At 38.4% G+C, this 23,376-nt stretch overlaps 5 protein-coding genes across 5 annotated transcripts; all 5 read right to left on the bottom strand.

Annotated features, from left to right (window-relative positions):
• Window positions 1-3,327: 3,327 nt before the first annotated feature.
• On the bottom strand, window positions 3,328-3,964 carry LOC120768810 (protein spalt-accessory-like). Its single transcript, XM_040095562.1, has 2 exons — window positions 3,910-3,964; window positions 3,328-3,845 (listed from the first exon to the last, which is right to left on the bottom strand). The coding sequence occupies exons 1-2, from the start codon at window positions 3,962-3,964 to the stop codon at window positions 3,328-3,330; spliced, it is 573 nt and encodes a 190-aa protein (XP_039951496.1).
• Window positions 3,965-10,070: 6,106 nt separating this feature from the next.
• LOC120768811 (30S ribosomal protein S3-like) lies at window positions 10,071-10,624 on the bottom strand. The gene is made up of 2 exons (XM_040095563.1): window positions 10,570-10,624; window positions 10,071-10,501 (listed from the first exon to the last, which is right to left on the bottom strand). The coding sequence occupies exons 1-2, from the start codon at window positions 10,622-10,624 to the stop codon at window positions 10,071-10,073; spliced, it is 486 nt and encodes a 161-aa protein (XP_039951497.1).
• Window positions 10,625-12,085: 1,461 nt separating this feature from the next.
• LOC120768812 (flocculation protein FLO11-like) lies at window positions 12,086-12,936 on the bottom strand. The gene is made up of 2 exons (XM_040095564.1): window positions 12,882-12,936; window positions 12,086-12,819 (listed from the first exon to the last, which is right to left on the bottom strand). Exons 1-2 carry the CDS (start codon window positions 12,934-12,936, stop codon window positions 12,086-12,088), a joined length of 789 nt encoding a protein of 262 aa, XP_039951498.1.
• Window positions 12,937-18,320: 5,384 nt separating this feature from the next.
• LOC120768813 (spidroin-2-like) lies at window positions 18,321-19,115 on the bottom strand. Its single transcript, XM_040095565.1, has 2 exons — window positions 19,061-19,115; window positions 18,321-18,998 (listed from the first exon to the last, which is right to left on the bottom strand). The coding sequence occupies exons 1-2, from the start codon at window positions 19,113-19,115 to the stop codon at window positions 18,367-18,369; spliced, it is 687 nt and encodes a 228-aa protein (XP_039951499.1). The 3' UTR covers window positions 18,321-18,366.
• A 3,251-nt stretch (window positions 19,116-22,366) lies between these two features.
• On the bottom strand, window positions 22,367-22,879 carry LOC120768944 (homeobox protein Hox-D9-like). The gene is made up of 2 exons (XM_040095732.1): window positions 22,798-22,879; window positions 22,367-22,743 (listed from the first exon to the last, which is right to left on the bottom strand). Exons 1-2 carry the CDS (start codon window positions 22,850-22,852, stop codon window positions 22,517-22,519), a joined length of 282 nt encoding a protein of 93 aa, XP_039951666.1. The 5' UTR covers window positions 22,853-22,879; the 3' UTR covers window positions 22,367-22,516.
• Window positions 22,880-23,376: the final 497 nt, after the last annotated feature.

The following is a 23,376-nucleotide window of genomic DNA, read 5'->3' on the forward strand; positions in this document are numbered from 1 at the left end:
TAATACATGTTCAGAGTCTTCTATATATTCTGTCCACGTCGGACAGTTCGGACTAATGTCATTGTGGAATCTGAAAAAGTAGCTTCTAAAGCATCCATGTCCACTAAGAATTTGGGTCAGATAGAAATCTAAGTCCCCATGTCGTCTGTCTATCCACAAGTGGATGTAGGGTATAAGTCGATGGGTCCAGCGCCCTTTGGATGAGGAATTCCACCGCTCCTGCCACATTTTAGTACTCTTGTTTCTCTCCTCTGCCCTTACCGATACTGTTTTATGCGTTGATAATTGATATAAACGCTCGAGTTCATCTCCCTGGTTGTCAATGGGCGGCATGCTGGCTAATACTTCAGCAACGTCGGTTGATATAGTCCGGAAAGCACTTATTACCCGAATTGCAGAAAGCCTATGCACTGCAATTATTTGTTTTGCATACGCTTTTATATCCATTGCCTGTATCCATACTGGTGCCGCATACAGTATTACGGAACTCATTGCTTTCGCTATTAAGAATAGCCGGCTGGAACGCACACAGCCTCTATTGGTCATCATTCTCGATAGAGCATTATAAATTCTGTTTGTCTTGGCGGAAGTATACTCCACGTGTTCTATAAATTTTAATTTGGAATCTAATATTACCTCCAGATACTTTAATTGCGGCTGGGAGGTAATCTTGCATTCCCCTATGGTGAGCTCTATTCGTTCTTCTATCTTCCTAGTGCTTACCAGTAAAACTTCTGTTTTTTCCTCCGCCAGTTTCAGACTCATAGAAGAGAACCATTGGCGTAGACTATTTAAGCACTCAGTACATTTATTTATTTGTCAGGTTGGCTAGTTGTTTGGCGACTGCTACCACCATGAGGTCGTCCGCATAGCTACTAGTTTCACGTCTGTTGGTTGCTGTCTTCTTAGCAGCCCGTCATACATAAGGTTCCATAATAGTGGGCCTAACACTGAGCCTTGTAGTACTCCACTTGAGATAGAGTAGCTCTTGGTGCCTTTGTCCGTCTTAAAAATCAGCTTTCTATTTTTAAAATAGCTCGTTATTATGTTTATGAGGTATTTCATCCAGATCACTCTTCGAGTTGTAATTCACAAATTGCCGAAACGATGGGAAAATGTTAAAGCTTCGGATCGACATCACTTTGTATAATATTATTGTAAATACTTTTCTTAAGTAAACGTTCAAATTTAATAATAGGTAAGAAATAAGCCTTAATATATTAAGTTAAACTAATATATTATGGACGCCGATATATTGAATCATCAAATGCAGCCGCAACACCAGCCTTCTATAGTAATAATACATATACAAGTATGTAAGCGGCTTATTTGAACAAAAATAATCTCAGTTGAAACCTTAGCCTTATCCCAGTTATTTTCTATGTTGCATGTCGGTATATTTGATCGAATATGTTGGACTGTCTATCGGTAGTCACCACTGATTGCATTGTATGTTGAATAGCAATTTTCCATCTGAAGATTTAGTATTTGTTGATCAGTCTTACAATTAAAAAGGAGCTCTTCATCTGCATATGTCATCGAATTCGAGTTAGAGGTTTTGAAGTTGGTGCTCTACAACCTCTTTGGTATTTAGTTAGAACTAAAAACTACCGATTGTTCAATAAGCTTTGTCGTTCGATAAGAGCGGGCGTTGCTACTAGTCCAAACGACAACTACAATAAGAAGAGTAGAAACCTGGGTTGCTGAATTGAAACGTGGAAACACATTCGAATGCGACTTTCTCAGCAACATTTGGAGCGAAGAGACTTGGGTCTATCGCCATGATCCTGAATTAAAACAAAAGGCTGAAGAGTGGTGTGAACCTGGTTGTTTAGCTTCGAAACGAGTTCGTGTCCGGAAATCGGCCAAGAAGGTTATGGCATCCGTTTTTTTGGGATGCGAGAGGAATTTTGTTTGTGGATTACTTGCAAACTGGTAAAAAAAATTAATTCTGAATATTATTGCAACCTTTTGAACCAGTTCAAGGAAAAAATTCATAAACAAAGACCCGGCTTGCAGAAGAAAAAAAACTTTTTCATCAGGACAATACAGCGTGTCACAAGAGCATTTTGACAATGGCTAAAATCCATGAATTAAAGTTTGAATTGTTGGAGCATCCACCGTATTCACCAGATTTGGCCCCCAGCGACTACCATTTTATTTTCATAAATCAAAAAATTAATGCGTGACAAACGTTTTTCATCAAATGAAGAAATCTTAACGGCTGTTGAAGCGTATTTTGCAGACCTTCCGAATTCTCACTTCAAGAATGGGATCCACAGATTGAAGGATCGTTGGAGCAAGTGTTAAAATATTGAGGGAGATTATACTGTATAATAAACTTATTAAACAACGTGGTAATCTCTTGCAGAAAGTGCTAGAAAATGTTCTTAAAAACAGAAGTCGAGACGTGGAAACTATTAAAACCTTATCTCCACCGCAAAGGGTTATATCAAAAATTAAAAATAAATATGGTTATGACTCCGAACGCCGTTCACAGCGTTCTATAAGGTTGTCAAATATCTTTTTTGCTCTTTATTCAATGCTTTATTAAAAGTGTTACAGTGATCGGATTTAGCTCAAATATGCGCCGTTTCATTCTATAATCTGTTTTCATCTAGACGGCAACTTCATAGCCTCCTCATAGAAGCCCCACTTCTTATCTGCGTAGAACTCGGACAGCCACTTTTCACAAGCCTCTTTTAAGTTCAACTTTACACCAACAAGGCCGTTCGCCACGGACAGAACAGGTGGTAATCACTTGGCGCTATGTCCGGGCTATATGGTGGATGCGATGTAACCTCCATTATGTGTTTTATATTCATTCACGTTAAATGTGGATTATACCACACAGGTATACCCAGAGATGATATTTGTACATATAATCGAGCTATATTCATTTATAAAGGCTTAGCTTAACACCATTACCAGGAGAAACCCGAACCAAAAAAAAGAAACACTTTAATTATCTCGAAGTAACATTTCTTATTCTGAAGTCGAAGGACGTGAGCAAAATTCAAAAACAAAGGTAAGGTTCGAGTTACACAGACGGTCATGGCTGAATCGAGTCAGCTTGCCACTGATCATTTTTATACTTTATAAGGTCTTCGACGACTTAGTGGCAAAAACGATATACCCTTTTCTGGGTATAATAAAATAAACCAAAGTAGTTTTGGGGCTCAACTAAGGCGACAATTTTTATTTTAATGGAACAAACAATACCATTTATTGCAACCCTTTTATTTTTAATTTATAGACCTTCAAATCAGCTATTTATAGTTACTAAAGTTATTAAGAATAAAATTTTGCGGCAGCCGGTGCGGTAGTTTATGGTGCAGCAGTTGATGATGCAGCAGTTGATGGTGCAGCAGTTGATGGTGCAGCGGTTGATGGCGCGGCAGATGATGAGGAAGAAGCTTCTGGTGCGGCAGTTGATGGTGCGGCAGTTGATGGTGCAGCGGTTGATGGCGCAGCGGTTGATGGCGCGGCAGATGATGAGGAAGAAGCTTCTGGTGTGGCAGTTGATGGAGCGGCAGATGATGATGAAGAATCTGCTGGTGCGACAGTTGATGGTGCAGCGGTGGAACGACGATGATGATGACGATGATGATGGCGATGATGACGGCGATGACAGTCCCCACCACCAAAACCTCCAAAACCTCCAAGTCTTCCAAAACCTCCAAAATCTGGTTGTTCAAATCCGCCTGGACGTCCACCAAATGGTGGTCTTCTAAAAGCACCTAGGCTTGGTCCTAGATCGCCGCGTCTACCTAGTCCGCCTGGTCCACGGAGTCCACGAGATCCATCAAATCCACGAGATCCTCGACGTCCGAATCCTCGTTGCCCTAGAATTTGTGTATATCAAAGAGACGTGATCGGGTTTATCAAATGTTACCTAGCGATACATACCTTCAACCAGGACAACTGCGAAAGCGATAACAAATAATACCGTAAAGAGTTTCATCTTCTCAATCAAATGAAATGTGCCAAACTGCTAACTTTCCAGTGGGAATCTTTATTCTTATATAGCATAATTTACCTTCACCAAAGTTCAACAAACAACTTTTAGCAAATATTAATATCTTCATATTTCACACCAACTGTGAATACAATTTTCTATTTAAGTAAAAACAAACAAAGAATCGCGAATTAAAAAATTACCGTAATTCTTAACATACGCAATAATATAGTAAATATTATACCGTAGTTCATTAGACTGCTGGGTCTGGGAACCTTTATTTGAAGCAACATGTATTGACCACAACCCTTGCAAAGGTTCTGTAAGCTCGTGTTTAGGGCCTTATTGTTTGATATCGCAAAGAAGACCAAGCTTTAAAGACAAAAAGGAAGTATAATTATAGTTTACATCGATCAAAGACGAACATGGAAAAGGCACCGAGGTAGATTTCTGGAACTTAAGGCTTAGTTGTTTGTTCTACTGTCTATATAACCAGAAGGAAAAACTTGACATTAAAAGGAATGATACTAGAAAATATTGATGTCATTAAAATGTCGAAAGCTGTAATTATAAACGTACTGTTAATGAGCACTGCGTTCATAAACATAAACCTTTTGCATATTTATAGGCTTCTTAATATTTAGATTTTCAATAAGCCAGTTTTTTTGATCGGGTAATGATTACCCGGTAGTCTATTAGTACCCTTAAGAATCGAACTTGTTTAACAGCATTGCATATTAATTAATTGCATTTAGATTTGCATGTGAAGTTTTAACTAGCCTGATACGTACTTTAAAGAGAAGCTAGAGAGGAGTGATACAATTCATAAAGTCTAACGATACCAAAGTAAATGTGCTTTCGAGTTCTCTACGATTTCGGAGCAGTAAGTGCAGCAGCTGAACCGCTACGACGCATTCAAACACACACAGTTTTCGAAGTAAAACACAAAGGACCGCAGGGAAGAGTAAGCCTATCGGACGGTGTTTGCTTACTAAAGTACCTAAAGAGCTCGGTATATTTCCTGCAGTATACCTACCGTAGTTGCCAAATATTAGTTCTTCGTCGTATTATGGGATTTCGAGGTTTTGGTACATTCTTTGATAATATTTCCTAGTTTGAAATCCTTGTGAAAGACCTGTGGATGGTACCGCAGATGCCGCAGAAGTTGGTGGTATGGCGAAAAAAAGGTGCAGCAGAAGATAATGCAGTAGAAGAAGATGTAACAGTACCAAAGGTCGAAGGGACCGAATGATCGAATCAGCTCTTCACTGATCATTTATACATGTACATATGTATAAGTAAATAAACTTTTGTGTTGGTTTTTATAAAAAAATATTTTCTGGAGCTATGCTCCTTTGTAGAATTCCGTATAAGAACTACAACAACGGGTATGGTATTCGCTGGCCTTGCGTTTCTGTATTGTTTTAATTTGTATCGTATGACGTTAATATATCATATGATAGTTTTTAAATGTGTAGATTTCTGGTCCCATTTCCTCTAGAGTTGAGATATGTTGGTTGTTGCCCTCAGTGCTGTTTGGCAAACGACTTTTTAGAAGATTGTTTATACATACATGAGTCGTTATTTAAATCTACTACATATTCGGTTATCATTGAGCGGTAGCGATTTCCATTCACAGTAACGTTGCCGGTCTTGATCATCACGGAGGAAGTACGGCCCAATGGCCCCGCCGGCCCGTAAATTTTTCGGAATTCAATGGTGATTCATCGAGTACGTGCGGATTGCTGCCTGACTAAAAAGGCATATTTTGCTTATGGACGAAGCCATTCAGCCAGAAAGGAGCCTCAAAGCTGAAGATAATTTTCCGATGAAAATCCGGAACATTTTCAAGTTGTTGCTCAGCTCAATTTACGAAAATACGACGATCCTGGTGGTCAAGCGGTTTCAGTTCTTGCGTCAATTTGATCTTGTAAGAATGTAGGCCAAGATCTTTTTGGAAAATTCCCCACAACGACATCACAAAGATGCCCAACGCCGGAGAACGACTTGTGAGAGACTGTCTTCCTCAAATGATGCGCTAGTGGCGGCAATATTCTCAACACTATGGGCGCAAGCCTGTGGATTCAAATTTTTCCACTAGACGCTCAATTGTTGATCTGACAAGACGATTATGACGACCAGAAATTGGCAGTTGTGCTCTTAAAGTTGTGGCAACTGACTCTGAATTTCGGAAGTAAATTTTAATAATTAAAATCATTTACATTGAGATTCCAAGTTAAATCTCCACTCCTTTATACTAATAGCTTAAAAATTATAAGTCTACCTACACTCGATAGTCGAAGGGAAATACTTGGTATAATATTTCTTGTTAAACTTATGAATGGGTCAGTCTATCTCTGTTGTCTGTTATTAATTTTAACATATCCGTTCCTTAACTTTAATTTTAAAATTTTCTAGGACAAATTTTGAGTATATTTGAAAGTTATTCTTCAACTCTGCCATCCCCTTCAAAGTAGTCGCCTTGGGCAGCTACACAGCGATTCCAGCGCGTTTTCCATGCTTCGTAACATTTCTGGAACGCTTCGACTGAGATGTCCGCGAGTACCCTCGTCACGGCCGCCTGGATGTTCGTAATCGACTCAAAATAGGTTCCTTTGACCACCGATTTTGTTTTAGGAAACAACAAAAAGTCACAGGGTGACATGTCGGGCGAATAAGGCGGCTGTTGCAACACGGCGATACCTTTAGATGCCAAATACTGGGACACGCTGAGTACGGTGTGGTACGGCGCGTTGTCGTCATGAAGGATCCGGTTACGAGCGATGTCTGGGCGCACCCTGTTGACTCGTTTTCGCAATCTTTCGAGTACTTGGCAATAGTAGACTTCATACTCAGTTCCGAGGCCAACTGTTAAACGCCGATCTTCATGGATTAATGCGCGAATACGCTGCGCATTCACGTCAGCCCGCACCTCGACTGGTCTCCCACTCCGCGCCTCGTCTTCCACGCTTTCACGAACCTCCTTAAACTCTTTGGGAAGGGAAAAGGAATTCAAGGTCACAGGTTTACCACAAGCGCAGCAATAAAATCAGTCTCATTATTTAATTGTCAAACCTCGTATAGCTGAGCAGCTTAACGCTTAAAACATTCTTGCCTTTTAAGACGTTCTCCCGTTCTTTTTCGTTACTAATATCTTCGATTAATTTTTGGGTGTATCGGCTTTTAATATTACTTAAGTGAATAGGATAGATATTTTGTGGAACTTCTGTACAAGGGATTAAGTTATGACTTGAGCTTATATCGCTATGAATCGTAGGTGTGAGTTAATTTATTTTTATCGGTATTTTTGAAAGGACGTCTGCAACTACATTTTTACCAGGTTTGTAAGTTAGTTCGTAATTGTACTCCTCTAAAATTGCTTTCCATCGCTTCATTTTACTTTTGGTGCTTTTATGGCTTAAGGCATAGGTACCATAAAAAGTTGATAATCGGTGATAATTTTTATTTTTTTTTTTGACCGTAGAGGTAATTCCTAAGTGAATTAAGTGACCATATTATAGAAAGCATATCCTTCTCGTTGGTAACATAGTGCTCTTCGGCCTTGCTTAAAGTTCTCGAAATGGAAGTTATCGATCTATCGTTTTGCTAATGAAGGAGGCGTCAGTCGTTAGTTCAAAATTTTTCTCAAAATTTAGATGTGCTAAAACTATATCTTTGGATACTAAAGTGTTTATTATTTTATTGAATGCTTATAAGGTCTCATTGTCTAATTCTATTTCCATTCCTTTGAGTTTAGAGTTATAACCAGCTTCTTCTCTTAGTAGTGCAATTAATGGTTCAGGCCTTAATAGTAGTTCAAGCCTTAATAAATCGTCGGTAGTAACCTAACATACCTAGAAAGGATCTTAATTCCTTGAGAATTTGTTGAACTGGGACTTAAGTTACCGCTTGTACTTTTTCGGCATTGGTTTTTACCCCTTTCGTATTCTAAATATTCTACTTCTTCCTTTGCAAATGTGCATTTGTCTAGTTGGATTTACATGTTTGCATTTTCTAAAGTTGGAAATACTAATTCTTTATTTTTAAAGTGTTCCTCTTCAGTTTTGCCAAATATTATTACATCCTCGATGTAAACATAGCATCTTGCTGCCATATGTTGACGAAAGATATCATCTAGAGATCTATGGAATAAAGATCTATGGAACATTTTTAAGACCGAAAGTTAACCGGAGAAATTCATATTTTCCGTTGTATACGGAAAATACAGTTTTTTCTATATCTGCTTCACGAAGTCGAATCTGATGAAATCCACTCTTTAAATCGATGACAGTAAATAATTTATTATGTCTCCGATTTTCGAGGACCTCATTAATTGCTCGTATAGGGTATTTATTGAGGATCGTAACTGATTTGAGCTTGCGATAGTCAACGATCTGATTGTTTTAATCTTGTTTTAAATTCGTAATAGGGCAGCGAAGACGGCGCTAACCTAAAAAATGAGTAGTAGCAAGCTCATCTTGTTTTGCAGTATCGTAATTGTTATGGTGGGAAACGCCGTCATATATACTGTTTGGTACTAATTCTAATGTCTTTGTAAAGTATTATTGTATTTTATTTGGAAGGTAAGTACATAAGTTGTGCGGAAGGCGGACGTTTCTGTATTCGATTGTTCTGGAAGACACTAGATCTATTCTGGTAATTAACCTGTCTTGAGTGTATTGACTGCTCTACTTCCATCGGGGTCAGTTTTTTAGGTGGCAAGTACGGTCTATTGTTACAGGAGGTATTTCCTACGGTAAAATGGGGAATATTCGCATAGCTATTGAACCTCGGTATGAATCCCTGATTATTTTGGATATAATTAGTGGAGTATTGAGGATACCGATTTGATTGACGACCGAAGGCATGTTGGTCGACAATTCGTCTGGGCGAATATGTTAGTTCGGGGTAAAAAGTTCTGGTTATTATGTTTCGAAGAGGTGGTGGTGGTAGTTGAATATTGGGTTTATGCGTGTTATTCGCATGATTAATTCTGTAGGTCATGTTGACTAGTTTTTGACATAGATATAGGGCTTGAGGTAAAGTTGTCGGTTCCCGCATGCTAAGAAGAGGAGATAAATCGCCGTTTATCCCTCTAATGAATGTGTCGAGGGCTTTGTCCATATATGAATTGGTTATAGTCTTTATGGACTCGTCGTTTAAGTCGAGGCATGAAATTTTGTCTAATAATGTATATTGAAAAGGAGTTGGTAAACTTCTTGATTGAAGGTCGGAATATCTTTGTGGCGCTGGACCAGAGTGGTCATCTGGTATTCATGTCCCTTTAGTCCAAATAACGCTTCCTGAGATATTTTCGAATTTGACTCCATTCGAGTGGAGTGTTGTATGACTCCAATGCGGTGTCAGCATCGCCAACTATTTTATGCTTAATCGTATGTACAAAGTACTTAGAGATGTTCTTGACCCTATCGTACGCTTTAAAGATTCTTTCAACACGTTTCCTTCAGGAGTTGAATTCTCCTGGTCGTCTTGAAAATTCCCTAACACATCTCACCATCTGTTACGATCTATGTGTTTATCGTTCAATCACCTCTCTAACTATAGTGGTTATTAAAGGTGGGTTAGAGGTGAGAGGGTTTGCGCGGTTTGCTCATTATCTCTCCTCATTTATTTTAACTGTTCTTCCGCTGTGTCTAGCATTTTTTTATTTTTTTTTATATTCTGTGGTACAAGACTACCTCTTTATTTTATATCTCACAATAGTAAATAATTTTTTTTTGGAATATTCAGGCTTTTCAGGAATTCTCAGGCTTTTCTTGGGGGGCTGTATGTGTGTTTTTTTCCGAATTTAATCCTTTTACCACTCGCGTAGCTTTACTTTTTGGTTTTCAGGCTGTTTTTACTACTTCGCGCTCTGGGTACTGCTCGGGCGCGAATTAAAAAACTTTGATTTTGGTTTGCTAACTGAACTGATTGATACACCCTGTTCTATGTGTAATAAATTAAAGAAAAGTAGTTTCAGGGCTCAACTAGGCTCACAATTTTTTTTAATGAAGCATTTATTGAAATCCTTTTATTTTAATTTATAAACCTTCAAATCAACTGTTTATAGTTCCTAAGGTAGCTATTATGCGGCAGCTGGTGTGGCAGTTTATGCTGCAACAGTTGTTGGTGCAGCTGTTGATGGTGCTGCAGTTGAGGGTGCAGCAGTTGATGGCGCGGCAGAAGATGATGAAGAAGAAGCTGCTGGTGCGACAGTCGATGGTGCAGTGGTTGATGGCGCGGCAGATGATGACGAAGAAGCTGCTGGTGCGACAGTCGATGGTGCGGCAGATGATGACGAAGAAGCTGCTGGTGCGACAGTCGATGGTGCAGCGGTTGAACGACGATGATGATGGCGATGACGATTGCCACCACCACATCCTCCGAAACCTCCAAAACCTGGTTGTCCAACGATTAGTCGTGGACCGCCACGACCACCTGGTCCACCTGGACCGCCTCGTCCACCTAGTCGGCCTGGTCCACGAAGTCCACGAAATCCATTAAAACCACGAGATCCTCGACGTCCGAATTCTCGTTGACCTAGAATTTGTGTAAATCAAAGAGACGTGATCGGGTTTATCAAATGTTACCTAGAGATATGTATATACCTTCAACCAGGACAACCGCGAAAGCGATAACGAACAATACCGTAAAGAGTTTCATCTTCTCAATCAAATGAAATGTGCCAAACTGCTAACTTTCCAGTGGGAATCTTTATTCTTATATAGCATAATTTACCTTCAATAAAATCCAACAAACAAATTTTAACAAATACAATGTTAATATCATAATATTTCACACCAACTGTGAATACATTTTTCTATTTAGATAACGACAAATAAATATTTGCGAACTAAAAAACTACCGTAGTTTTTAATATACATACATATGCAATAATAGAGTAAATATTAGACCGCAGTTCACTAGACTTGCGGTCTGAATGCAATTCTGCTGGGTCTGAGAACCTTCATTCAAAGCAACATCTATTGACCACAACCATTGCAAAGGCTCTACAAGCTCGTGCTTAGGAACATATTGTTTGATATCGAAAAGAAGACCAACGTTTAAAGACAAAAAGATAGTACAATGATATGTTTACATCGATCAAAGATGGCACATGAATTAAATATGAACTAACATAGAATATGAAAATGGCACCGAAGTAGATTTCTGGAGCTTAAGGCTCCGTTGCTTCTTCTACGGTCTGCATCACCCGAATGACTTCAAACGATGCCATATTTTTCCCGCTCATTTGGCACTTCTCTTCAGTAAGGAAATCGCTACCGTTCAATGATAATCGTATGGACTTGGACACTATGTGTTTCCAACAGGACGGCGCCACAAGTCACACAGCGAACGGCAAAATAGAGGTATTGAAAACCGAGTTTGGTAAACGTCTTATCTCACGAAATGGCCTATTCCATAATAATGGCATCGAAAGCACTTTCAACAGGAATTGCTTTGATATCCCAAACCGTTTTTGTTCTATTTAAAAATTATTTTCTTTTTAAACTTTTGTAGCGCTCTTATTGAAAAACTTGTTATAAACGTACTGTTTAAGAGAACTGCGTTAATAAAGTCCTAATGTTTTTGCATATTTATAGGCTTAATATTAACATTTTCGATGAGCCAGTCTTTTTGTTCAGTCAAAATGCTTTCATTATTCGTTAAGACTTTGGAGCAGTAAGTGCAGCGGCTGAACCACTACGACGCATTCAACCACACCACAATACCTAAAGAGCTCTTTGTATTTCCTGCGGTACACCTCGGATTAGTTCTTCGCTACAGCTGGAGTTCGAGACTTGGCTACATTCTTTGATAATATTTTCTAATTAAAAATTTATGTGACAGATCTTTTATTACCTAGCAATTCAAAAAGATGGTCGGAATACGATGGAGTTGTTATCCTCCAACTTTATCCTCACATCCTTTACTGTCATGTTTAGATACGTATGTACATAATGGAGAACAATTTTCGTCTACTGCCAGAAATTTCGCAAAGAGTTCAATAAGTTCTTAAGCACTAAATAATCGTATTTTTATTGAAATTTCCTTAATTTCGAATTTAGTTGACAATCAATAAAACACTTTTAGTCTATAAAGATTAACACTCCCAACAGAACTTTATACAGTGGCTGTGGGCGCAGCAGATGAGGATTCAGGAGCAGCCGAAGAAGATTCAGGTGCAGCAGATGAGGATTCAGGAGCAGCAGATGAAGATTCGGTTGCCACGGATGAAGATTCAGGTGCAGCAGATGAAGATTCGGTTGCAGCAGATGAAGATTCAGGTGCAGCAGATGAAGATTCAGGTGCAGCAGATGAGAACTCAGGTGCAGCAGATGAGGGTTCAGGTGCAGCAGATGAGGATTCAGGAGCAGCAGATGAAGATTCAGGTGCAGCAGATGAGAACTCAGGTGCAGCAGATGAGGGTTCAGGTACAGCAGATGAGGATTCAGGAGCAGCAGATGAGGATTCAGGAGCAGCAGATGAAGATTCCGGTGCAGCAGATGAGGACTCAGGTGCAACAGAAGAAATTTCAGATGCGGGAGATGAAGATTCAAGTGCAGCAGAAGACGACTCCGGTGCAAGAGATGAAGATTCAGGTGCAGCAGATGACGACTCCGGCGCAAGAGATGAAGATTCAGGTGCAGCAGATGAATACTCCGGTGCAGCAGATGAAGATTCAGGTGCAACAGATGAAGATGATGGTTGAGGTCGGGGTTGACAAGGGCGATGATCCTGAGGTCTGCCTAGGAGCGCACCAGGACCAAAAAGTGGGCGTGCCCCAAGTCTTCCAGGACCTCCAAGGAGTCTTCCAATTAGTCCACCAGGTCCTCGTCGTCCAAACCCTCGTTGACCTGGCAATTTTTTATATTAAAAACTTAAAAGAACTAAACAAACTTCATCTAGCACAACATACCATTAACTAGGATGAAAGCGAAAGCGACGAGATATAATACTGTAAAAAATTTCATCTTGTCAATCAAATTAACTTTGCCAAATTGCTGACTCCTCAGTGGTTTCTTAAGTCTTATATAGCATAATTGCGTTTCGCCAAAATTTCTTTAAACAATTACATTGTATTTATAAACTATTATGAATTTCTAATATTAGACCAACTATGAAAACATTAACTATTGTAACTCTATAAATATAAAAAGTTTGTAATCAAACAACTACGGAAAATATTTATAATACGTAATAATAAAGATAAATATTAGACTGCCGGCAGACTAAGCATAAGGTATGAATGTTGGACTTCATTGTCCGACAACTTGTATTCGAAACAGCAAGCCTTTATCAAAAGCAAGTGTAAAAATAAAGGCCTGAGAATCAAAACAACAAGGTGATCGAGTGTGATACCATGTTGACAGCACAGCTTTAAGGAGGTGGAAGGAGATGGAAGCATAAGGAGCAAAATAAACAGTACTTTGATATGTTAACACTAATAAAATTTTTTTTTCAGAAGCAAAGGCATACATCTACTACTAGTCTAGATGGTACATTCGGGGGCTGTAAAGTGATTTGCTGCGAATCAGGCTTAGTTATTACATTGTTTCTGTTCCGTTTCTGCTATCAACGCAACCCAACTAACAGACTTTAGTCTAAGGACTTTTAAGAAATTTTGATGCAACAAAGAAACACTTCGCTTAATAGACAGAATATAGGATTATAAGCTCTGTATCTCATAGTCATCTACAAATAAAAACGAACCTGTGTTTTACGGACGTCAAACTAATTAAAAAAAAAAAAAGCACTTGAGTAAATAATGTTTGTTTTCTGAACGAAATTAACGCAAATATTATTGTTTTTATCGAAAGTCTTGCGATTTTGTAAACAAAACTATATTTGGTTAAGTTGTTGTCGGCGCTTTCTTTGTTCCTCGGTAAAACAATAAATACATAAGTTATGTTATTAGTTAACGAATAACCTACTAACTAAAAAGAAATTAATTGATCTGCCTAAAAGAATTGAAGAGACCACTTGAAACAATTCGCTCATAATTCTCCTTCATCCACAGTTGCTATTTATTGGGGATCTGATTGAAGCCAAAATTTTTGGGTTGTGCTTAATTTGAAATCAGGCGACTTGATAGAGAGCTTGAAATTGATGCTTCATCTGTGATCTGTTCGATTGATGCATTCTCGGCGGTTTATCAATAAAGTTTTCCATCATAGAAAAGCCAACAGCTGACAGCTAACCATTGTGCATCGAGTATTCTGACATTGTACAGATATCAGAGCGTTCAACGAAATAAAAAAAGAAGCGAAAATTGCTGCAGTAACTCCCGGTTATTCCCACAAACTGAATAGGAGTATTTCCAAATCGTTTAAAATACGATTAATCGAGTTGAAAAACAGCAGCAAAATCAACGATACTCATCGCAGCCATCTGCAAATTTGAATTTAGAATCTCTAACTCATTCACTCAGTATGATACTTCAGTAAGAATCGATCGATCTGGCAAAGGCATCAAATATAATAAATACGCTTCTTGTCACGTAACGAAATGGAAGACAAAAAGCTAAGGAACATTTTCGAACCATTTATTCAAACACGAAAAAAATGGCGGCAGAACTGAAAGTTGACAAAGAAAAACCAAGAATCTGCGGCCGACAAACAAAACGCAAATTTTTTGCCGGAGAACTTACGAAGAACAATATAAGTAGGTTCGCAGTGTACATTCCTTTGTTCGATACGATCGGCGCAGATTTGAAGGTGCGCTTTTCTAGAGAAGTAATGGACGGATTTCAACTGAGTTTGCTGCTTCCAAAAAAAAGTATGTGCTTTGAAAAGAAAAGAAATGGAAAATCTTATTGACTGCTTGATAGATAGATTCAAGGGCCTATTGGATAATGACAACGTCGTGCAACGTTTAAAGCTGAAAGGTGAACTTGATTACTGGCAGTGCCATTGAGGGCAGAAGCAAAAGTCAAAAGACAACAAGTTACCGCCTACTGCAATTACTGAACCGTTGAAGAACTGAAGAGACCTTTACAACATAATTCATAGTTTTCTTCGCATATTCTGCACACTTCCTGTGACGAATGCGAACTCTGAATGCTCTTTTTCGACACTTTGTCGCATGAAAACTTGGCTGAGGACGAACATGCTTCAAGATAGATTGATCGGCCTGGCTTTGCTGCACACGTAGGATTTGATATTAGAGAGTGGATGTGAATTCTACTTGTTTCAAGTATATGTTTATTTCCTTCAAGAAAAAGTAATGTTTGCATAACATTACAGAGTGAAACTTAGTATTGGCGCTAAGAATAGCCTTAATTGTCGGTTGAAAATCCACTAGAAGATTCATGGACTTGCTGTGCTAATTTGGCACTTTGGCCTGAAAGACTGAAGTCACAAGCTATGTATCTTCTACTAACAGCAGGCTCCTGTTTCTATTTCACCTTTTTATAAGTCGGTGGATATGTATACTCATGTCCTCGACCACAGTACCATTGGTCCATTATTTCCTATTAGGGAATAACAACGTTGTGTTTACTTCCTCATGAGTCTCTCTCTGGGACGCATTATCAATTTAGCATGAGTTCCTTAACAAGGTCGTGTATGATACTAAACCCGTGATGACGCCGGGTCTGACTCCAATGGCTTAAAACCATGAGCAGCTGGCCAAAAACATTGCCTCTTACTTCATTTGTGGATGTATTTGCCGGATATCGAGGATAAACTCCAGAGCCTTAGTAACGTGGTTATCATTGCGCCCGTAATACAATACTTTTTCGATAATGCCATCCATCATACCACCATATGAGGTGGATAACAATTGTGTAGAGCCAATAGACCATAAGCTCTCACTATGTTCTCCAGCTTATTTTTTATCTGATATGACTTTGAGATATTTAAAAGAGCTCGAGAGTACAATAGTTCTACCCATTGACCAAGGTAACTCAAAGCATGTGGGGATCCGATACCTAACCGCAGGGTGCCAGAATTGATCTTATAAGGGAAGGTATAAAACCCCAACGTATATAATTATAGACAAGTTAGTATGGGACTTAACCAGGCTAGAAGGTTCCGTTTAATGTCAAATGAAGCGGTAGTTCAATTCAGTGCGGGCATACTAACGTTATTGAATGCACCGTTTTTCCTAAGAAACATACGATTGTCCCATCTCCTCATGAAGGATGTTATCAATCCATTTCCCTTTGACGTACGCCGGCTGCCTAACCTTTAACCAGTTGAGTGATCGTTTAGATGTTGGACAGATGGGTCTATAAGATTTAGGCAAGGAGTTGTTTTCCTTTCTAGGTTCCGATATGAAGATAACTTTGACTTCCTCTCACCTACTATGCGTGTACGCTAAACGGGCACAGGCGTTATATATATATGTATGTATTAGCAACGAGGTGAAACCGTAAATAGAGTAGAGTGGAAAATTTATTATCCGTCCGTAGTATTAAGTCAAAGCCTTGACAGTCTACCAAAAGTTCGAAAATCTTTATTTTAGGTATAAAGCCGGTTTTACGAGTTTTCGAAACATGGACACGTTATTACCAAAAAAAAGATTTTCTGCGAACTTCAATTAAATATGTACAGTATCTGAAGTATTATATTTAGTGGTCCCGTTTTGACAAGTTTTAGAATAAGATAAGAGAGCGTACCGTAAGGGGCCTATTCGTCCAAAAAATTATTTTGAAAGACTTGCTGGTGCTTTATAGGCATAGTTGGCCCGACGTCGTTGAGTTTAACAACATTACTTATGAATTCCGGGATAACGTTTGGCATTAGAAGTGGTCCAGTAGTTCCTGAGACATATGATTGTGATCATTGTATCTGTAAACGCGGCAGTAACAGCTGTTTCCATCTACAATCAGTAAGCTTATCGAAGGACCCTTACGAAGGTTACACCTATGGGCCGCAAAGAACTGACTAGGGGTTAACCCTAGTACGACGGATTTATTTGTTATGCATTAATAAAACCAAAATACTTTAATTTCATATTCCCCCATTTGGTGGTATTATAATTTCTTGCTATCATTAGACCAATTCTTACATATGGAACAGTGGTTTGGTAGCCATAATTAAAGAAAAAATATAAGATCCCCAGTTTAAGAGAATAAAGAGGGCAGACTGAAGAGGAGTTACCGCCGCCATTCAATCATGTCCGACTGATGCGCTTGATATGCTCCTGCAACGACTGTCTATAAACGTTTCATACGAATAGTAGCAACATTTTCTGTAATAAGAAGAAAGGAGGTAGGAAATTGGATCAGGAAACCTTATGGACGTCGCAATATTCTGAGCCAGCTAAAACAAATCTAAATAGATCAGGCTATATCTTTCCAAGGTTAGATTTAAATAGTGATTTCTAGGTGAGAATACCCTCTAGACGTGAGTGGAGAGGAGATTGAGGGAAGAGAATATTATCTCAATCTAAAACTACTGAGTAGGGACAGGAGTATACCTAGAAAAACTCTCTCTCCATCCGTTTACCAAACTCAGCTAGCATATTTCAAGCGGAAATACTAGGGATAGAGAAGACCTGTGGAGTTTTGTTGAATAACTGCAGGAGAAAACAGATAGACAGTCAGTATTACTAGCCTTGCCGCAAGCTCACTGATAGGTTAATTCCACTAGTCAAACCGGAAACCGTTTTGTAACAATTTCGGTAGTAGAAAAAAAACAGACGAGTTGGTTAAGTCAAGAGCATCTCAAGACGAACCTGAGGCTTAGAAAATACTGCAGAAACGATCCAAGAAGAAGCTAACTTGAATGAATAGCTCAGAACAGGTTTCCATGTAACCAAAGGCAAGATAACGTAGTAATATGGCCAAAATATGACAAGACAAGAACTAAAACCTCATTAAAGAGCTCGGTTTCCGTATGTGACGAGAGCATATACGTATAACCCACTATTTAATAGCACTACATTAATTCAGTCTATACTTTGTTGCATATTTATAGGCTACGTAATATTAAGCTTAGCTTTATAAATTTTTTTGATTGGATAATAAAAGCATTGAATATTTCACCAATAATATTTTGTTTTACTTCTGAAAATTTTATCAACCTTACACGAAGCCATAATAGAAGATTGAGTGTACTGATAGAAATTATAGAGTCTAACGATACCACAATCATGAAAGCCATAGTTCTCGAAGTGTTTTTGTTACACACGATTTCGCCACAAGAGGTGTAGCGTCTGAACCAGCAAGGACGCATTCGTCCACGCAACACATCACACGAATGAGCACAGAGAAAAGTCAGTCCATAGGAATTTGTTTCTATACAGTTTCAGGTTTTCCAGAGTTTATGTTAAGAATTCAATACATTTTTCTTAAGCGGATAAAGAAATATATTTAAAGTTTTCAGTTCAGTTTTAATTTAATTGACATCAAGATAAAATAATTTTTATTTATAAAAACTGACGCTCCCAACAGAACTCTATGCAGAGACAGATGAAGATTCAGCTGCAACAGATGAAGATTCCGGTGCAGCAGAAGAAGATTCAGCTGCAGCAGATGAAGATTCAGCTGCAACAGATGAAGATTCAGCTGCAACAGAAGAAGATTCAGCTGCAACAGATGAAGATTCAGGTGCAGCAGAAGAAGATTCCGGTGCAGCAGAAGAAGATTCGGGTGCAGCAGAAGAAGATTCAGGTGCAGCAGATGAAGATTCAGCTGCAACAGATGAAGATTCGGGTGCAGCAGATGAAGATTCAGGTGCAGCAGATGAAGATTCAGGTGCAACAGATGAAGATTCAGCTGCAGCAGATGAAGATTCAGGTGCAACAGATGAAGATGATGGTTGAGGCCATGGTTGGCATGGGCGAGGACCATGAGGACCATGAGGACCATGAGGACCATGAGGTTTGCCTCCAGCACCACCAAATGGTGGACGTCCGCCAGCTCCACCTGGACCGCCAAATCTTCCGGGACCGCCTACACCTCGTCCACCTTGTCCGCCATGTCCTTGATGTCCTCTTGCAAAACCTCCAAATCCTCCAGGTCCCCCACCGCTTCTTCCACCTCGTCCACCAGGACCACCATGTCCACGTCGTCCAAATCCTCGTTGTCCTGGAATTTTTTTAATTTTAAAATTTTAAAGCACTCAGCAACCTTCATCTAATACAACATACCATTAACTAGGACGACCGCGAAAGCGATGAAGAATAATACCGTGAAGAATTTCATCTTTGCTATTGAATGAACTTTGTCAAATTGCTGACTTCCAAGTCGTTCCTTAAGCCTTATATAGCGTTTCAGCAAATTTTCAAAAAACAATTAGATTTTGTTTGTATGTATGTATGTATAGGTATAAACATCTAACTTTTAACCACCTGTAAAAACAATGTCTGGTGTAACCACGTAAATATAAGTAACGTAATCAAAAAGTACCGTAATAAATAATAAATATTAGGCCGTCACTAGCCAAACGTTTGTTGTGAACGAACAGCGAAGTACCGCTGACTACGAACCTTTTCTTAGATAAATATTGCTAGTTTTCTGAACAAAATTAAAATAAATATTATTGTTTTTATAAAAAGGTTTGCGATTTTGTGTAAAAACTATTTATAAGTATATTTTTTTAAGTTGTTTTGGCCGTTTTCTTTGTTCCTCAGCGGAACAGTGAAAAAAGTTATGTTGTTTGTAAAGTAAATGTCTTTGGACTACATTTATCTATTTGCCTAAAAGAATTGGTGAGACCATTTGGATTCATTAACTCATATCCTTTAATTACCTTTCATAATTTTCCTTCCACTCATTATTTATTTATTGAAGAATTGATTGAGCCCAAAACTTTGGGCTCGTCAAGGAAACAATGAACTTTTACATCAACATTTGTAAATAAAACTGAGTTGAGGTGTTTCCGTGACGAGATGTGACCTTATTGTAAGGACATTACTCGTCATTAGTCTCCAGCTCTGAGATAAAGAAGGACTGTGTTCTTAATACTCGTATAAACGAGCTCATATTTATTTGATATAAGTCTCTTCCTCGAACTTAGTTTTTTACTTGCCGTGACTATCCGTACGTCAATACTTTATGGATACAGTGTGATAAGGGGTCTCATTTGTTGGGCTGAAGTCCCAAGCTAAAGTTTCTCTTTATGATATTTACGTCAAGAGATTATCATGTATCAGACAAAATGTCCTATGTGATAGAAGCTAATAAGTCTTCGTGTAAGTGATTGATTTTTGTATCCTCCCGCGGTTACCAATGCCTAGTCAATGCGCGAAATGAGAGCAAGATTTGAGTTCCTGGAAGAATACCTAGTTAATTTGAATCTGATGATTTATAGTGATAGTTGGAGGAAATGCCATTAACCCGCATCATATTTTCTTTCATTCACATCTATAGGGAATAGATAGGAGCCTGAAACCCGCTACTGAAGTCGCAGGAACTATTATAACTCACTAAGCGAGAGCTTCCTTAGACTACCATCCATTTAATTTTCCAAAATTATCATACATATTGACCAACATAAACAGTTTAAGTCAGCGGGAAAGTCAAAAACGGCTAGCAGAAGGTCTGGTAATGATGAGATACCACACATAGTGACCAAAATACCAGGTTCAAACTCAACCGAAAATTCGAAAATCTTTATATGAGGTAAATACACATTGCTCTTTTCGGAAATGCCTTGATATTGATACATGGAATGCATCGTGGAAGAAATGGTTACGCAGAAAGTAAAGGCAAGTAGTAGATTGACAACCAAATGTGTTCTCAACTAATGCAATGGGATTAATTTATACAATCCACCCGAAAAACGACGATTGCTTCTACCCTCGGTTGCTATTGATTAATGTACGCGGTTCAACTTCATTTGAGTCATTGCGTATTGTGAATGGTACGGTGTGTGCGACTTTTTGAGAAGTATGCGAGCAATTGCAATTGCTGGAACATGATAATCACTGGAATCAAACGATGGACGATGCGATAGCTACTTCGTATGCCACTGAAGTTCGCACACTTTTAGCGAAGATCACTTCGACATGTCAGCCTTCAAATCCGCGTCAATTATGGGATTCGAACAAAAATGACATTGCCGATGACATTTTGCATTGTATTCGCTAAGAATTGGAAATGTGCAAATTTCGGTTGATACCTCCAGTGATTTGATATCAATTCCACCTGACTTTTGTCAATTCAATTCAACGAAAGATGAACTCATCACGAATGTTTGTTCGAACATTGGCCAAATTATCGTTACGATTGCTTGAGTGCACGCGCAATTTTAGCTGCCAAAAATACAAGACGTTAATGAATTAAACTGGAAGATTCTGTGTCAAATTTCGGGAGGTTTGCGCTCATACAAATCGATCGTCTTGACAATGAAGACGAAGCCATGAATTATCCAGTGGATTTTCTACATTCTTTGGAGAGGTTTGGTATGCCGCAGCATCATTTGCGTCTCAAAGTTGGATCTATCATTATTATGTTTCGGAATTTTCATGCGCCGAAACTATGTAATGGAACCCGACTTATTGTGACCTAGCTATCGAATAAAAGGGGGCAGAATGCTTAATTTTACGAATTCATTCGAGTTCTAACGAAAGCGGAAATTTCCTTTGTGATGACAATCAACCGGACAAAAAGATAATCGTTAGAAGAGTGTGGCATAAATCTGGAAATGCTATATTTTTACACGGCCGGATATTCATGGAGTGTTCACGAGACATACATGGATATACATGGAGTGTTCACAGAACCCAAACAATGTTTATCAAGCTGCGTTACATTGAAAAAAAGTTTAGAAAAATCGGAAATAAATGATTTTCAACACAATATAAATTAAACTTTCTTTTCACTTCAAAACTCATAATTTTACGGAGAACAACGCCTGCGGGGTCAGCTAGTTTATATACATAAGTCAATATCTACTTCGATTAGATTTATGTCACACCAGCAACCGTTAGGTGAAGAAAATTGTTATACGCTTCTCAATACTAAGCTCACTCCTTTAATCAAGTTCATAGCTCATTGCATATTTAAAGGGTACATAATATTAAGCTTAGCTTTCGATATGACGGCCTTTTGATTGGATAATCTGTTAGAAGCCTTAAGACTGAAGCTTTTTTGAAAAAATCGAATATTTTATTAATTCGATTTTGTTTCGCTTTAATTAGCCTGAAAGAAGGTTGAATCAATCGTAGAGTCCAATGCTACCAAAGTTTTGAAAACCACAGTTTAGGATAGTTCCTGAGGATTTTTATAGTTCCTGAGGATTTATATAGTTCCTGACATTATTCAGTTTTCAGTTTCCAAGAGATGTTAATAAATGCACCGATTTTTAAGGGTTTTGAAGCTGTAAATGCAATGGTTAAATGTGAACAAGCACGCATTCGGCCACACCAAGGATACACAGAATCACGCTATGGATTACGAAAACTAGATTATTTTGAAGTAGACACCTAAATTTAAAATAAAAATCCAAGTTGTGCACTTTTTATCCTGATTTTTATTTTTGTAAGATTAGGTACAGAATAGAGGAAGATAGTTTTCTATTGTTTTGGTTAAAAACTGACTAAATTTTTCTTAAGCGGATAAAACAACATGTTTTTATTGAAAGCAATTTAATTGGCCACAGTTCAAGGTTCAGTTGAAGATTCAGTTGCCGCAGATGCAGATTCAGTTGCAGCAGATGAAGATTCAGGTGCTACAGATGAAGATGGTGGTTGAGGTGGGGGTTGCAATGGGCGAGGACCATGGGGACCATCAGGACTGTCAATTGGTGGAGGTCCGCCAACTCTTCCAGGACCGCCCAATCCTCCAGGGCCGCCAACTGCTCCACCTGGGCCACCAGGTCCCCATTGACCTAGAAATTTTTTATATTAAAAACTTAAAAGAACCTTCATCTAGTGCAACATACCATTAACTAGGACAACCAGGAAAGCGATAAAGAATAATACCGTGAAGAATTTCATCCTCTCAATCAAATGAACTTTGCTAAACTGCTGATATCCCAGTGGTTTCTTTAGTCTTATATAGCATAGTTACTTATCACTAAAAATTCAACAAACAATTACATTGTAGTTATATTTTAGTAAGTTAGTAGTTTAAAAAAAAATGAAAAACACGCTTTTAAAGCACATGAAAATAAAAAGTAAAAATAATTACAAATATAACCTGAGAACAATAATAAGCGATTGGTTCCCTTATTGAAAGCGTGCTTTGCTCAATATGTGAAAAATATGGCACAAAGCCTTTCACGCTTTTTTCAGCGAAATTAGATTATACAAGATTATATAAGTAATTATTTTTCACTTCTTAGAAGCGTGCTTTTTAGTTTTTGTGCTCTTTCAACATGTTGCTACAAAGTATAATAATGTTGTTAACCTAACGGTAGTTTGTGTATCACCTAAAAATATTAAATATAGATATATAGTAGTATATGAAGAGTGATCCAAGTAGAGGTACTTTTTTCATTACCCCTTTTTGACAGATCACG

This window comes from Bactrocera tryoni, chromosome 2, assembly GCF_016617805.1.
Source record: "Bactrocera tryoni isolate S06 chromosome 2, CSIRO_BtryS06_freeze2, whole genome shotgun sequence".
In the NCBI taxonomy this organism is placed as follows: Eukaryota; Metazoa; Arthropoda; class Insecta; order Diptera; family Tephritidae; genus Bactrocera; species Bactrocera tryoni.

Coding starts and splice junctions, on each gene's coding strand:
- LOC120768811 (XM_040095563.1), bottom strand. CDS start 10,624: ATGAAACTCTTTACGGTATTGTTCGTTATCGCTTTCGCGGTTGTCCTG. Junction 10,502..10,569: donor CGCGGTTGTCCTGGTTGAAG/GTATATACATAT, acceptor CACAAATTCTAG/GTCAACGAGAATTCGGACGT.
- LOC120768944 (XM_040095732.1), bottom strand. CDS start 22,852: ATGAAATTCTTCACGGTATTATTCTTTATCGCTTTCCTGGTTGTCCTA. Junction 22,744..22,797: donor CCTGGTTGTCCTAGTTAATG/GTATGTTGCACT, acceptor AAAAATTTCTAG/GTCAATGGGGACCTGGTGGC.
- LOC120768813 (XM_040095565.1), bottom strand. CDS start 19,115: ATGAAATTCTTCACGGTATTATTCTTCATCGCTTTCGCGGTCGTCCTA. Junction 18,999..19,060: donor CGCGGTCGTCCTAGTTAATG/GTATGTTGTATT, acceptor AAAAAATTCCAG/GACAACGAGGATTTGGACGA.
- LOC120768812 (XM_040095564.1), bottom strand. CDS start 12,936: ATGAAATTTTTTACAGTATTATATCTCGTCGCTTTCGCTTTCATCCTA. Junction 12,820..12,881: donor CGCTTTCATCCTAGTTAATG/GTATGTTGTGCT, acceptor AAAAATTGCCAG/GTCAACGAGGGTTTGGACGA.
- LOC120768810 (XM_040095562.1), bottom strand. CDS start 3,964: ATGAAACTCTTTACGGTATTATTTGTTATCGCTTTCGCAGTTGTCCTG. Junction 3,846..3,909: donor CGCAGTTGTCCTGGTTGAAG/GTATGTATCGCT, acceptor CACAAATTCTAG/GGCAACGAGGATTCGGACGT.